Source organism: Danio aesculapii, chromosome 13 (genome assembly GCF_903798145.1).
Source record: "Danio aesculapii chromosome 13, fDanAes4.1, whole genome shotgun sequence".
In the NCBI taxonomy this organism is placed as follows: domain Eukaryota; kingdom Metazoa; phylum Chordata; class Actinopteri; order Cypriniformes; family Danionidae; genus Danio; species Danio aesculapii.
In genome coordinates, this window is record NC_079447.1 from 35,504,271 (window position 1) to 35,521,770 (window position 17,500).

The following is a 17,500-nucleotide window of genomic DNA, read 5'->3' on the forward strand; positions in this document are numbered from 1 at the left end:
AGTTGAAATTAACGGTGATAGTTGAAATTAACATTGTCGGTGTCAATGTGCCAACACCTTTGAAAGTATTGATCTAACTCTGTTGGGAGTGGACCCCATGAGACGCTTACACAGTGTTGAAATTAACTCCCTTAGAGTTGTTTTGGGTCCCCATATTTTGCTGTGTATGTTTTTATAATTCTCTGGAACATAATTAAAATTTAAATGTAAGCACTTCTCTCTTTGTGTCGGGTCCTTTGGAAGCCCAAATACTCATGATTACTCAAGCTCTGTGGAAAAGCAGCTTTTGGATGACATTTTAGCTTTCTCTGCTATAACATTATATCTCCTCTGGCCACGCCTCTTTGCTGCACGTGGTAAATGCACATGGTGAATGCGCATAACCTGACGCCCTTGTGATCTCACTAGCCCAGATGTATTTTTTGTAGTCCCTAAATTTTGTTCGCTGTAGGCTTTGCTAAGCTAATTCTGTAAAAGCCAAAGTCTCCCTTTGCATGCATTGAACATTGAGCGTATTACATTTAGAGATGTTGTTTACTGTATGTTCACACAGCTACATTACACATCACCTTAAGTTTAAAATATGATATCATAGTGGACCACCCCTTTAAAGATGAAGATGCTACTAATTTAAGCGCATCCTAAATACATAAAAAAAGAGAAGCTATCTTAATGAAAAATTCAGCGTTTACTAGCATGAATTGAGTTATGAGCTGGATACAGGAGGACATTGGTTCTTCAACACATTATTATTAAATAGACTATATTCCACTGCATGTCATGTCGGTCCCTTTCTCTTCTTTTCCTCTCCATGCACAAAAGGGAATCTCCAGCAATGATCATATTTATTTATGATATAGGACATAAGGGAAAAGTTTCCACTCACTCAAGCAGTTGTTGTCATGGAAATGGCTGAGAAAGTGGTTGCACTGATCTCGGAAATTCCCACTAGCCGCACAGGAGCACCACGGCCCCACATTGGATGTAGAGTTATCTAAGTAGTTAGGAGTTATAATGCTTCCTACAGGGAGAGAGAACGAGACACAGAAGAGAACATCAGTTGCAAAACAGAAAGCCAAATGCAGTACCAGTATAATGGTATCCCATAAATGCTATATCCATCTGTCAAATCTCAGTGCTGCATTACCAAAAAAAAAAAATCTTTTACCAGGTTGGTTTCATCAAATAGGGCACAAAACAGAAAATATACTCTTTAAAAAGCCATTTCTTTCTTTGACATCAAATGGACAGTGAAAATGAGTTCCTAAACCTTCTGAAAATGGCCAATTTCTTTTTTTTTTGACTATTCAATCCCTTTTTTCCTCCATTTTATGTGAACTTTAGCAAATTACACTGGAAAACAATTTATGTAAAATTAAGAAGATAAAAATGATAAGATCTTCAAGTAATTAAAATCAACCATTCAGCAAAGTAAAACATTTTTTTTTTTGTCACATAAATGAATTCAGAAATAACACACACTAAAAAATGTGTTGCCATAACCAAGTGTTGGATCAAATATGGACAAACCCATATTAAAGTTCAGTAAATTTTTTAATTAAATTTAAATGACAATTTTAACCCCAATATTAATAATAATATAATAATATAATAATAAAAATAATAATAATTTTCTGGGACACTCTAAGCACATTACACATTTTTGGGGAAATTTCCTCAACCACCACCAGTGTGCAGCATCCACCTGAATGACGCCGCTACCAGACATATTACGCCAGGAACCGCACACCACAAACCAGCTGATTGGTGAAGAGGAGACCAAGCGATGAAGCCAATTATGATATGGGGGATGGTTAGGAGGCCATAATGGACAGAGGCCAGTGGGCAAAATTGGCCAGGATGCCAGGGTTAAACCCTTACTCTTTTTCGAAGGAAATCCTGGGATGTTTAACGACCACAAAGAGTCAGGACCTCGGTTTTAACGTCTTATCTGAAAGACTGAGCAGTATAGAGTCCCCATCAATATACTGGGGCATTTATACCCACAACAGACCACCAGGTTAAGCACCCCCTGCTGGTCAACCCAAAATTGTATTTGTCCATTATTGACCCAAACTTGAGTACCAACAACCCAGTATTATTTTTACAGTACAAATATGTAGGTCATACAGTAAATGAACAAATCCAACTCAGTTGCAACCACAAGCCAGCATGTTTTTAAAAGTGTACCCTAAATTGTACATATTAGTACTTACAAATACAAAATTTTACCACCATACTAACAAATGCTGGGTTATCATAATGCAGCGTTAGGTCAAATATGGACAATCTGGACCATTTACACCTTTTAAAATTACACATTTTAACCCAACGATTGAGTTTCTCCATATTTGATCAACATTGGGTTACAAAAACCCAACATTTTTTATTAAAGTGCAGTATTGTAATACATTCTGAACAGATTTCAAATGAACACTGTCAGTTTAAAAGGTAACTTCCATGTCTGATTGAAACAACTTCTCGAACAAGAGAAAAATGAAAAATGTATTGCAGATCAGTCCCACAAGTACTCAGATTCCAAATGTTTGCAGGTTTATACTAAATCTGAAGATCTTGAATGGCTAGTTCAGTTTGTTTAATTAGTGTTCAGAAGGAAAGTGACACCCTCCCCCTGACCATGTTAGAACATCCTTTCTTTAACTTACTACTTTCGTTCTTCTTTTGGTTCCTTAACACACATTTGGAAAGGTAAAGTGTGTGTTATGCATCATTCATTTAAAAAGAGAACTGAAAATAATGATTGTTTTCAGACATGTTCCAGGTTCAGTTTGTCATTGCTGAGACTAGATAAACTAGAAGCGCAGACTAGAAGCAAAGACTATAGAATACACAAGACATGTCACTCGTATCATTTTGAATGGGGAAAAGTGTAACAGTCAATATGGTGAATAAAGTCCGCCTTCTAGTACAGGAGCCAATCAGTGACCGAATGACAATTCTCCAGGGGAGGGGCTTGGACTAGACGTGAGATTCTGCAGATTTTGTTTGATTTAAGCGTTTAGAAAAGAAACTAAAGAGAGAGTTGTTGTTTAATTTTATTGGTAATTCCTAATATGTACCGGAGTGTTGTCCATTTATTGTGAATACTGCACATAATCCAATAAACATTAAGTCTAACATTGAGAAGACATAGACCAGTGGTTTACAAGTTTCCTGGTGGGTCCAATGGGGGGGCTTGGTGATTTTCAAAAATCTAATAAATTTAAACAAATCATTATAATGATTCATATTTTATCAATAACCTACAGAAGATTACAAAATAGTGATTACAACAACAGTTGGTGATTTCCAAAAATCAAATAAATGTATTAAATTATTAGGAGTAGGGTTAGAGAGGGGACGAAACCTATTTTAAAAGATAATGTTTTAGACCTGAATATATTTTTGCTGCCATTACTAACTCACAAATTTGGTCTATCAATTTTGAGTGGTATTTTTAACAAATGTAGAACAACTTAAAAATAATTTTACTTTAAACTTACAGTAAATTGCACATTGTTACTTTTGACTCCGTCGATAGGTGTGTCAAAGTAACAACAATATTTGCTAGATTTACTGGCCTAATCATGTTTATTTGAAACATATCTGACTATGACCTTGTTTAGTGTCAACTGCAAAACATATTTTGTCCTTTATTTTTGCAAAAAATATTAAATGGCATTTTCATTTTAAATTTCACTTCACTCAATGTTTCAAAAGCAATCCAACAATGCAAACTGTTAAGATTTTCTATAATATTTGAATATTTTTTATTATTATTGGAAATATGAATTCATTTTATAAAACCCATGAATCAAAACACTGAAAACTTTGAGAAATCGTTTTGTTACTTTCATCCCTGCTCTCCCCTACCATATTTTTATCCCTAACCTACAGAAAATACAAATAGTAGTTACATAAAAAAACAACAACATACAAATAAACAGCATCAGCCTTTTAATTTAATTTATTTTTTTCCATTGGTTTGCGACCCCGCTGATGGAGTTTACGTTAGATAATGACACAGTAATATTGTAATTTTCAGCAGATTGACTTTATGACACTATGTTTAAACTTACTAACACTTTCGGCACTCATTAAAAATAAATACAGGCATGACTGAACATGGAGCATTGACCTCAGAGTGGTGGTTTCAAAATTAAATTAAGAATAGATACCCAGTCTCATTAGGTGAGGTTAATATTAAATTAAAAAACTTGAATAAATGACTTTTAAAAACTCTATGGCTGTAGATTGTGTACTTATGTCATCAATATGCCCCATGTTAATATGGGCCTATTGGTGTGTGTGTGCCATTGTATTTGGGAGGTCATGGGCTGAAAAAGTGTGGAAACCCCTGATCTAGTTCAGGGGTTCCCAAACTTTTCAGCCTGCAACCCTCAAAATAACAATGCCAGTGACTTGTGACCCACAAATTCCTCGAAGGTGGTGTATAATATACAAACATTGCGCACACAATAGACCTATATACACACAAACATATTGACAACACAAAGTTTGCAACAGTCCAACAACCATATCATTTTTATAGTCATTCATTAATTTGCTTGATTTAATATTAAACCTCACCTAATGAGACTCGTGGCACACTGTTTCAGCAAGTCTATTCTGGGTTTATTTTGGAGACCACCACTCAGAGATCATCCTTAATGTTCAGTTGTGGCCTGTATTTATTTTTAATGTATTTGATTGCCATAAAGGTGTCAGAAAGTTTACCCTGGTGCTATAAAATCAATCTACTGCAGCTGATGCTATAGGGTGTTCTTAATTTAACGTAAACACACAAGTCCTATGAAAAAAAGAATTGAAAGGCTGATGGCTTTTCATTTGCATGTTGTTGTTTTTTATGTAACTATTAACTACTATTTTTATCTTCTGTGGGTCATAAATAAATATGGAAATTCTAATGGTTTAATAAAATTTATTTGACTTTTGTAAATCAACAAGCGACCCCGTCATCGTCTCGTGACCCCCACTTTGCGAACCACTGATCCCACTAAAGGAGGACAGACCAAAATCCCCAAATAGAGGAAAGACGGGAATTTTCCACTGAATGGTCTTTCCATTATAAGTACTTGTAAAAAAAAAAAAAAAAAAGGTATTGGATTTGTGCCTCTAATGGGACATCAAAAGTGCACCTTATTCATAGATTGTGCTGTTAGACTCATTGCATCTGACGAACGCTTCGCTAGCGCGCATCACTGCAAAGACACTTTCACCCTTCTGATGATGAAATGTTTGTTGCATTTTCACGCAATCACTTTGTGTTACTTTACAGGCCCTCAGCTAAGGCAGATATGAAAAGCTCTGTCAATCTTCTTCTTGTGTGTGGGTTACATAAGTGGGCTAGAACATTGATTGCAGAGGATATAGTTGCGTTGCTCTTGGAGCTGTGTCTTTGTTCAGCAGGGAGGGAAAATGACTGCTTTTTCAGCGTGTGAGTGAGTGTAGAATTCGTCAGCTGAAAGCGGGAAAAGTGGAGGTGCTGCACTCTGGAACTCTATGGTCTGATAGAGACCCGTTTAAACACATTGATTTCTTTTGTCCCAGAACACAAAAGTGCAACATCTTCACAACCGCTCTTGGAAAAATACTGCCGTAATGACTAGCAGCCAAGGCAAAGCGCTTGTTCTCTTTTTTCTTACTGCTATCTCTGACTTGTACATTTGTTAATGTCGTAAACTTATCTGTACCACCAAATCTTTTTCACAGTTATGTCCAGCTTTTGACATTATGTATTTTTATATGGGTCTTTGACTTGATTTGCATTTTCACTGTCACACATAACAAAAATGCATATGATTAGTCTTGTCATCATTTAGAATGCACTAAATTGTTAAACATTTGTCTTCCATAGACCTCTTAGACCAACACTCAAAAAATAATGCTTGTTCAAACTACTTATTTAAAATCAGCTGAAACACAATTCTTGAGTTTTGTTTGGGACAACTTGATTATTTTATGTTCGATCCACTTCAATTTGTTAACTTAATCGATTTGTGTTGTGACAACATGAATGAATTATATGGAAAGCTGCATTTTATTTACAGTGTAAATTGTTACATTGTAATTTGCACAAAATTTTTACACAAAACTGCAGTGTTAAATATCTTACAATTTTGAGCCAAATTTCAAAACTGACCTTTGTTGTGTGAATGCCTCAAGCATAGTTTAATAAATTATGGCTCTTGTAAATAAAAAAATGTAAAAATAAAAAAAAGTTATTAATAAATACATCAAGCCTGATTTTACAAGTGGCTTTTTTAGTAAGTGGCAATTATTTTATTCATCCATATACAGTCACCAGCCACTTTATTAGATACACTTATACACTTTATTTGGCTTACTAGTACCAGGTTGGACCCCCTTTTCGCCTTCAGAACTGCCTTAATCCTTTGTGGCATAGATTTAACAAGGTCCTCAGAGGTTTTGGTTCATATTGACATGATAGCATCACGCAGTTGCTGCAGATTTGTCAGCTGCACATCCATGATGCTAATCTCCCGTACCAACATATCCTAAAGGTGCTCTACTAGATTGAGTTCTGGTGACTGCGGAGGCCATTTGAGTACAGTTAACTCATTGTCATGTTCAAAAAAACCAGTCTGAGAATATTTGTGCTTTATGACATGGCACGTTATCCTGCTGGAAGTAGCCATTAGAAGATAGATACACTGTGGTCATAAAGGGATGGACATGGTCAGCAACAATACTCAGGTAGGCTGTGGTGTTGACAGGATGCTCAGTCGGTACTAATAGGCCCAAAGTGTGCCAAGAAAATATGCCACACAACATTACACCACCACCAGCAGCCTGAACTGTTGATACAAGGCAGGATGGATCCATGCTTTCATGTTGTTGATGCCAAATTCTGACCCTACCATCCGACTGTCGCAGCAGAAATTGAGACTCATCAGACCAGGCAACGTTTTTCCAATCTTCTATTGTCCAATTTTGTTAAGCCTGTGTAAATTTCAGCCTCAGTTTCCTGCTCTTTGCTGTCAGGAATGGCACCCGATGTGTTCTTTTGCTGTTGTAGCCCATCTGCCTCAAGGTTGGACTTGTGCGTTCAGAAATGCTCTTCTGCATACCTCTGTTGTACCGAGTGATTACTTGGTTGCCTTTCTATCAGCTCAAACCAGTCTGGCCATTCTCCTCTGACCTCTGGCATCAACAAGGCATTTGTGCCCACAGAACTGCCATTTTTTCGGACCATTCTCTGTAAATCCTAGATATGGTAGTGTGTGAAAATCCCAGCAGTTTCTGAAATACTCAGACCAACCAGTCTGGTACCAACAACCATGCCATGTTCAAAGTCACTTAAATCAGCTTTCTTCCTCATTCTGATGCTCGGTTTGCACTGCAGCAGATGTTGTCCATGTCTACATGCCTAAATGCACAGAGTTGGTTGAGATTTCCGTTAACGAGCAGTTGGACTTTACCTAATGAAGTGGCTGCTGAGTGTATTTAAAAAAAACATAGGATCTTGATACATTTTTTCTTTGAAAACCATGCCATCTGGTATATAAAATGCTAATAATATGCTATAGCAATTATGCAGAAACCTTTAATTAGTTGAAGGGCCCCATTCTAGATCATGTGACTGAAGCCCCCTGTGAAAAGCCCATGAGGTGCACCTGTTACAATATGTCTCAGAATTGTTCATATATTTAGCTTTTTTGGAAACATAAAATTAGATTTTGTCGTTGTTTTGTGTGACAACCTTTTCATTGAAAATATGCAAGTCAAAGAAGTCATGGAGAAAAAAAAATTCATCATTTCATATAAAAGAAATGGCACTAGTTACTCCACGAGAAATGTCAAAAAAATCAAAATACATTTCTCTCACAGCTGAAACACCCACACATTCTCAATCACACACATACACTACGAACATTTTTAGCTTACCCAATTCATTATTAAGAGTTGCTTTTTTATTTTTACTGTCAATCCATAGCATATTTGTTATGGTAGAGTAAGTAAAAAGTACAAAAAACAAGAAGAATCAATAAACTTAGTGACCCCTTATATTTTCTCCAACATCAGAATTTAAACTATATAAATATAACCGTTTTTTTCTTCAAAATCTGTGTTTTAATGCCTATTTGTCAACAACCCATATGCAAATTTGTTTCTTGAGCTATACAGTGAGAAAAGTTTGCTGTCGCTCTAATGTTTTGGCCTAAGTCCATTTATGATCAGGGTTCAATTTGTTTCTGTTGCTAGACTGCAAAAGTGAGCCGCTTTTGACGACATGTAATTTGCATCATTGCATGCACCTGGTCACATTTATTATAGTGAAATGTGTCTCATAGCTGCTTCTCCCCAAATAAATTGCCTTCAGAGAGCAGCCCTCATTGTTTTTCTTGCTTCTTTTGCAAAACATCCACAGACAAGTGCTGCAAAGTACTAAAACTTTTGTTCAAGTTTTAGTAGAAGCTGGAAACTTATGCTGAATCATTAGTTATGGTGGAAATCAGCTGCCATTAGTAGGCATGGCATGTACTTGTGCTGATGACACAAAAAAAAATAAATAAAAGGATTGTTAAAAAAAGCAAGCAAAAATATGCAAAGCTGTTCCCAGAGAGCCATTTGGGCCACCTAAAAGAGCATTGTTGAACTTTGAAGGTACATAAGTATCTTTTGAAATGGTACCGCCCTAATGACAGCTTTTGTACTTGTTTTAGCTTAATGTACTCTTCTTAGACCGTTCACTCCAGTATTGGTTTCATTGTACACCAGATGTCCCTAATCTTGTTGCTGTAGATACTGTACCTTCCTACAAAGTTTAGCTCCAATCCTAATTTAAAGCTCCAGAATCACTTAAATAAGATCTTCAGGAACACTTCTGCTGTGTTCTATTGCATTCCATCCATCCTAAAAAGTGTAAATGACTGCTCCACCGCTACCCAGATGTTTTTTCCGTTAGTAATTCAAAGTACAGCTCTGTGCATACTCGAACAGCTAATATTTCCCCAAACACATTGTGTGCTACAAACTGGGTTAAAGTCTAAAACAAACAAACAAAAAAAATTGTAAAGAAGAAGGGTTAAGTGGAAAGGCTTAGGTAAAGGGGTATGAAACACTATTAACCTTTATATGCTGTTCGGGAGGTTTTCATCTACTCCAGGGTGATTTTAAGTATTAATAATTTGGTCACAACTTTCTCTGTGTTTTAGCAAATGGAACAATTTTGGTGACTAATCTTATTTTAACACGTAATTTGGGAAAATGCTTTGTAAATTTTTAAAAGCTCAATACATTGTGGGCCAACTTACTATCTTTTCATTACATTCTTGGCTGTTTTTGCCCCATTGACTTCTATTTATTTTTTGATTGCAAACTCATGACACAATATAATCATGCATTCTTGATTGTTGCTGCTTTTCCTTGTTGGGAAGAGGTAAATTTACAAATTTTTACTGTTGATCATCAGTTGCAGTGCAAAAAAAGAGCTTAGTTTCTGGATAAAAAATATGTTAATATAGTGTACAGTGTGTGTGTGGGTGTGTGCGAATGTGTGAGAGAGACCTTTGTGCACTTACCTTGATATGTTTGAGAAAATAAAAAAACAAGCCCCTCAGCTCTCAGAACACAGTAAACATAGTAAGTGTATTTTTATTTTTTACTCCATAGAATCCATATAAAAAAACAGAAACTTTTTTCATTGTCTTATCTAAAGGATTAATGCTGCCATCTGATGATCAACAGTAAAAAAAATATGTTTTACCTCTGCCCAACAGGGAAAACCACCAACAATCAAGAATGTATGATTATTTGGTGTCATGGCTTTGCAATCAAAAAATTTCATTATTATGGAAAAGGTAGTCAATTTGAACAGTACACAAGGGTTAATTAGCATGTAACCTGATGAACAATATACATTTAAGTTTTAATCCATGTCATATTTCATCTGCAACAACATTGTGAACTTTTCTAAAGCCACATTCAGTCATTAACTTATGAATATATAATTATGCAAACTGATTTCACATCAAGGAGATTTCTCTGCATGAAAGATCTGGAAATGACAGATTCAAATGCCACTTCATCTCCAACATGGTAGGACATTCATTCTAAAAGAACTGTGGAGAATGTGACAGGATGATTGACAGGGCATGTAACTAGGCAACAGAGCAAATTATTAATGATGAAGAAGTATGTCCCAAAGGTTGCACTCTTTTGTTACACACATGTACTTTTTTTAGCACAAAAAGATTACATATTTTTAGGCCATACTGTAGTATAAAAAGGTAAACAGGGTTTATTCTGTTTGGGCACCAATCTCTAGGAAGGTAAATCTCTAGGATCAAAATGGGGCATTTTTGTCGGAATCCCTACACAAAACTGTATTTTTTTTTAGGTACAAAGGCCATCTGTTGGGTGTTGATTTTGGGTACAAAATCATAAGGATCTTTTATTGACCTTTTAAACTGGTACAGTTTTAGGTTTTTTACCCCATTTGTTACCTATTCTTCCTGACAGTGTACAGTATTATCATGCAAGGTTCAGCTCGAACCCTAATTTAAAACACCAGAACCACTTAAGATCATCAGGAATTTTTCAGGGTATATACAGGAATCAAAGAGTGAAATTCAATAACTTTTACGACCTTTTTAAAGACTCTTTTAATACATTTTTAAGACCTTGTCGCCACTTTAGGTTTTAACCACAAACATTGGCGACATTTTAACTTACCAACCCAGACTCATTATTGATATGTAACCCCATATACATTTCTGGAGAGCGCCAAATATGCCCCAGAAGGTAAGTTTTTTTTCCAAGTCTTTGTTTTTTGCAAATCCACAAGAGGCCACTGTGTATGCTTTTTAAGATCTCAAATTCCTCTCACGAGTGCCATTCGCATCTGCTGTTGTTCTCGCATAAATTCACCAGAGGCCACTGTTGATTGACTGACCAACCGATAACCTCACCCACCTCCTTCACTAAACCCAACGATAAGGTTTTCAAAAGCACGGATTGACCTGATCACTCCCTTCCCTAAACCAAACCGACAGTGTCGGTTTTCAAAAGCAATCCAAAAAAAAAAAGCCCTCGCGGCGGTCTGATTTTACCACGTTTTCAAATCTTACCATGTTCTCACCCTGTTATTTACTTGTTTATATTATATTTTACCTTTTGTTTTTATTTTACCTGCTTTCTGGAACCATTCTCTGTGCTGGACTCAAACCCCGTTGTCACAGTGAACTCCTCTCTGCGTCTCAAGTCTGCCAACGTCCGTGGCCAGCTACTGGGCAAACTGGTAACAGCGGAAAAGCCATCCACATGATTTACGCTCTCCAGAAATGTATACAGGGTACATTTTCACCATGAGCCGGTGTTGTAACTCACAGTATATTTACTAAATAATAATTGTAAGAAACTAATCCAGAACTAAAACATTATTTATTTACTGAATAAAAATGCGAATCCAGCAGGTGGTGCCAATAGAACAGCAGGAATAACAGTGCACAAAGCAATGTGATGTAAAATCTAGCAGGATTTTATAGATTTCATAAATTACCCAGCATCCCATTGGCAGATTAAATTCAGGCAAGCTTTAGCATACAACTAGACATTGTATAATCAAAAATGATACAAAATTGAATACCATGTAAAATAGCATTTAAGATTTTTTGATACTTTTTAAGGGCCTCTAAATGGATTTATCAACTTTTAATACTTTAAGACCCCGCAGACACCCTGTATTTGAACCAAGTTTGTTCAAATTTCTGTTGCACCAACCTACACAAAGATAAATACTATAAATAAAAATTGTCATATAGTCTCATGGGGGAAAGCTACAAAAGTTGGGGTGATACAATTTTAAAATGTACCCTTTTATACTCCATTCATCTCCAAGAGAATGTTTTTTATTTTATTTCATTAAGGTAGCTTTTCAAAGGGTACTGCCTCCAGTGACAGATCTTATAACACCCTTTTTTTCAAAAGTGAGTGTACTGTACACTAAATACACACTCCTAATATTGCATAACTCAGACATGCAAGCTTAATTCACCCCAATGTTGATTTCATTGTACACCGGATGAGCTCAATTCTACTTCTGGAGATCTGCCTTCCTGCAATGTTCAGCTCCAACCCTAATCTCTAAATGTCAAAAAAACCACCTAATTAAGATCTTCGGGAACACTAAATAATTGCAAAAGGTTTGTTAAAAGAGGGTTGGCACCAAACTCAGCAGGAAGGATAGATCTTGAAGAACAGGATTGGGCACCTACAGGGAAAAAAGGTACAAAAGCGGTCACTAGGGCAGTACACTTTCAAAGGCTACACCTCTGATTCTCAAGATCAGCTTTCCTGCAGAGATTAGTTCCTACAATCAAGCAGATGGATTTAATCATGACTGGGGTTAAATCTGCAGGAAAGGGGACCTTGTGATTTAGAGTTGTACACCTGACCTTGAAAGGTACATGCTACAGGAGTACTAAAGAAAATATGGCCACACATTTTATTTTGATGGTCCATTTGTTGAATTTAAGTTACATTGCAACTAATTCTCATTAGATTACAAGTAGACTGTTAGGTTGGGGTTAGGGTTAGTGTACTTGCAAAATTTTTTATAGTCAGTTGAAGGAGCATTATCAACAGATATTAAGCAGACAGTCTACTAATACTCAAATGGACCATCAAAAATAAAGTGTATTGAAAATATACTTATATAAACACTCATACAGGTGTAATGACAGTGGCTAAGTGAGTCGCATATAATTCTGGGGTTGAATGACACTTTAAGATTATCTATCACTGTTCGCACCATATGCATAGTTGATCATTAAAAATCACCTCCCAGCTTATGTTCACAGTGGTTTTCCATTTTGCCAGAATTCATGATAAAATTGTAAGCCCACAATTCTAAGCTATCTGACTTGTGTATAATGATAAGCCAGTTGGACTACGTTGCCCGAAAGTTCTTACCTATCAGGCCGGTGTATGCAATAAGGCAGGCTCCGTAATTTTCTTGCTGGCAGCTGCTGGCAGTGAGCTCGAGGGTTGGCAGTCGTGCTGGAACTGAGCCCAGCGAGACCTGAGGGAACCACAACAGCACATCCATCATCTAGCCAGTCAGCAAACCCTCAGAAGCACAAATTCACTCAAACACTTGCTTGTATGCTACCTGCCACTATACATGTAGATGGAAGCTGCATATTCTGCTATTGTTTTGTCCTGTCCTTAGCTTACACCAATACACTCTGCTCCACTCTCATCATTTTCTCTCTCATTCCCACTTCATATAAAGTCCTAAATCCATTCGTTTTTTTTCTCATTTTAAGCACAGACATGACTGCAATACAGAGTTCTTGGAGAACTGCCAATACTCAGACAGAGGGGCAGCAAACTGGTCTGCATTATTACATGCAGGTCACATTCAGCCAGTCTTCTGGTCACCAATCAATCATTTAACCAAGTCAGTCTCTGAGGAATTACCCACATTCCCAGCTGATTCCTTATGCTAACTGGCGTTGTGGCTGTAAGTGATCTCATCTTGTGTAATGTATTGTGTCAGGCAGAGTGGTTTGCTTGGCGTGTGTGGAGCATGATGGCTGATCGATAGCCGAGAGCGATGAAGGTCTTTTAGTGTTTGGTGATGTGAAAAGAGGGAGGCTCAAAAATGACCACTCAAACAGTGCCAAGAGCCTCTCAGAGTAAAAGCAGCTGGTATACACATGATGGGACTCAATGTGTCCTAAATCTCTCAATTTGTCCATATTGGAACAAATGAAGGGTAAGTACTTTTTATTAGGGTTTAGGGTGTGCAGTCTACTAGAAGTATAAGGTAAAGGTGTAAACTTACACTGGTCTCATGGTTCGGTGACGATTATCATGCCATTGATTCGGGTTCAATTCAATATCCGGTGCATCACGATGCATTGATGATTTCCATAACACAATTTTATATTTTACTCACAGCACAACAATTCTTCTATTAAAAAGTATAAATGAAGAGTTCAGATGCAAAAACCCTCTAATCCATCACACATCTTTTCTTGTAAATGAACATTTCTATCAGGCTCCTCTGATTAGGTTCAGAAGTTTTATTTTATAGATAATGAAAAGGTTATTAGCTGGTAAATAAAATAACTTTTTGTCAAAAATGTCACTTTAGACAATTCTTTGGTTTTTAACAAATAGATTTTATTTTGCGTCAAAACCAGCTAAATCCACTTCTGCTTTTTTTTTGGAAAAACCTCTAAATACACCTATTGGGACAAGACATTATTTTACATTATTAAAAAATTATTTTACCAAACATAAAACACCTAAAATGAAAAATACATAAATCTGTCAAGTGAGTGGCGATTCATTCTGCTGTGGTAACCCCTGATAAACCAGGGGACTAAGCAAAAGGAAAATGAATGAACGAAATCTGTCAAGTAAGCGCATTAATCAATATCATTGAAATTGTCATCAATTAAACTCTAACAATATGTTGTCATTTCTGATATTTGGTGTTTGGATTTAATGCGAGTAGAACATGTAAACATTGCAAAACAAAGCTTGTTTAGATTCAAATAATGTAGTATAAAAACATTGTGAAACATCAATATATGTGCATTGTCCATTAATATAAAAAGCTTATCAGATGTTTGGTAATAAAGTAATATAAATAATGTATAGTTTTACACATTATATTTATCTTCAAAGGGGATGTCTCTTTATCTTCAAAATCAAGGGGACGTCTCTTGTTTCTCCTCATAGCATCCATGCGGATAAAAGAAAGCATCTTAACTTTGTCTTTCGTGAAACGGTGTTGCCATTTATGTTCGGACTCAAAGTATTCAGTCACCGTGCAAAAATGCGTTATGAATGCATGCTACACTCTCGACTGTACATTGTGTTTCCTTTGTTCTTATAATGCACAGAGTTTTGAGGTCAGGGATTTTTTGATTTGCCATTCACTGACAGTCGCACAGTCTCATCCAATTCATCGAACTCAATCTTTTAAAACTTTAATCAGAAGCGGAATAAAATGGTCTCCTCATAAAAGCCGGCGTATCAGCAAGTCGTTACATTGAAAACATATGATTCGAATGCACCTTCTGACTCACGTGCTCAACAGAAAGGGCTGCGATTGGCTCTAAAGCCGCCTTTCCACTGCACATTACATTTGGACACGACTGTCAGATTACGCCCCCTTATGGCAGTTGCACATAAATTTTCAGTTTTTGTCATGCACCATGGGAGAGAAGGCTGTTCTCGTATGTTCAAAATAAGGAGTACAAAAGCAAGAGCCTTTATTCTCCATGTGTTCACCATGGTTTAATGAATGAATGAATACAAGAAACTCATAGACCGCTAAAAATTGGGAGAGAATGTGGAGACAGCATAAACAAATTAGTTTTTTAATACGCATTTACTTTTTCAGATTAAAAAAATAAATGAAAAAAAAACTACTATTTCTCATTTCCTGTTCGCAGGACCTGCTTTGGAAAACACTGGAGTACATCACATCCAGTCAGCCGGTCACATCCAGTCTAGTCGCAGGAGTTCAAATATTCAAACGTTTCCTCGCAGCTCAATTTGCATCCGAAAATTTTCCGCATACGGAGATGATCGGATTTCCATGCAGCTCCCAGACTACTCTCCATTGGAAATGAATGACTTCCGGTCTGTCGCTTGTCGTGTGCAATGAAAAGGAGGTTTAACGCTCTGGTACTGTTCACTGATGCATGACACTGATAAACGGCAGTGGTGATCACAGCGGATGCATGATAGACACGGAGGAGAAAACTCGCTCTGCAGACACGCGCTTCTTACAGAAGTAACGCTGTAACAGCCGAGAGGAGAGGAAACGTTTTAAACGTTACCTCACGCCAGCAGGGTCCAAACGGGCCAGCAGATGGAGAGAGAGAGAGAGAGGAGAGAGAGAGAGATGGAGTTTACTTTCATTTTGTCCATAACATTGAAACAGGGCGTCTGCTGTAACTTAAGTGTCAGTGAAAGACTGTCCAGCAAACACACACGCAGTGAATTGTGCAGAGTTTCTACATTTTTTAAGTAATTGCAGTGTTTTGATTGCTCGCGGCCTCCTCCCTTGCCATAATAATCTATAGCAATATAGCACATATGAGATAACTGACATCAGTACGTAATAACCAGTTATGATCTATTACTGAACAGATACCGAATTGTCAGCTTCTGCATCGCAGTGCACCGAAGAAACAATTAATTTTGACACGCACACAAAATAACCATATTCAAATGTGTAAAATCCTTGTTAAAACACAATTAGAGTAGCAAAGAGGTTTATTTTAGCTTGAAGGATTGCATGAGCAATCTTTATATACCGGAGTAACCTAGTTTGCTCCAGCGTTGTAATATGGATGGAATAGAGGCTAAATTATAATTAAACTCGATAAAACAGACCAACAGAGATGTAATTAGATTTATATTTTGAGGTTTTAATGTATCCTAAAACAGAAGCAGGTATTAATATCAACTTTGTATAAACAAATGAGTTTTACTGGTGTCCTTTCACTTCAGAATGTTTTACTGGTATCCTGCCAATCGAGAAAAATCACAATAGCTGAGTGATCCATGATCACCTGATGCATAAATGTGGATTAAAGACTTCTATTCAACAGTTTACATGTGTTTGTTGCCTCATTACACATATGCACAGCAAATTTCACAATATACATGTTAAACTAACTGAATATACATATAAACAGACCTTCTGCCTCTTAAATAATTGAACATACTTATATTCCACATTTTGCATTCTGTCATGATGAGATTTCATGGCCTCGCACGGCTGAAACTTGTTTAAAAGCCTGTCCTATTTTCAAAATAAGAGTCCCACGAACATTGTAAGATTAATATATGCTTAGATAGACTTTGATATAAGGAAAAGTTATCATCACTGCAATCTTTCAACGAAACGTTGTGGCCATTCAACCACTGCCGGGATGTGCATTTTAATGATTCTGTGTGGATCACCAGAGTTTTACATTCTGAGGATTTTACACTCACAGGATTTACATGGAAATGAGAAAAACAATGGTGTTTAAGACTCACAGTATGTCATTTCCATGCACTGAGCTCTTATTATTTAGCTAGGCCTAGGTGTGTTCACATTATTATGGCACCTTTAATTTGGTCTATAATTAGTTTTTAGTTGTTTTTTGAGCACTGTATAAGCCAGGGGAGTCCAAACTCGGTCCTGAAGGACCTGTGTGCTGCAGATTTTAGCTCCAACTTGCCTTCACACACATGCAAGGATGTTTCTAGAAAGTCTAGTAAAAGCTTGATAAGCTAGCCCAGGTGTGTCTGATTGGGGTTGGAACTAGACTTTGTGGGACACCGGCCCTCCAGGACCGAGTTTAGACACCCCTGATGTAAGCACATTAAAAGGATTTCTGAAAGATCATGTGACTGTAGATCCAAGATTCAGATTAGTCATCAGGGGAACAATATAAACAAATCAAACTGTTTTGTTTCCGTTTTATCATTTTCTGTT

General features: G+C 36.8%; 1 protein-coding gene across 1 annotated transcript in view; it reads right to left on the reverse strand.

Moving 5' to 3' along the window:
• Positions 1–17,500, reverse strand: part of gfra4a (GDNF family receptor alpha 4a) — an 85,326-nt gene that overhangs the window by 29,431 nt on the left and 38,395 nt on the right. Inside the window, 3 exon segments of the mRNA XM_056471481.1 lie at positions 887–1,021; positions 12,958–13,029; positions 13,032–13,066. Coding sequence (XP_056327456.1) covers positions 887–1,021; positions 12,958–13,029; positions 13,032–13,066 — 242 coding nt within the window.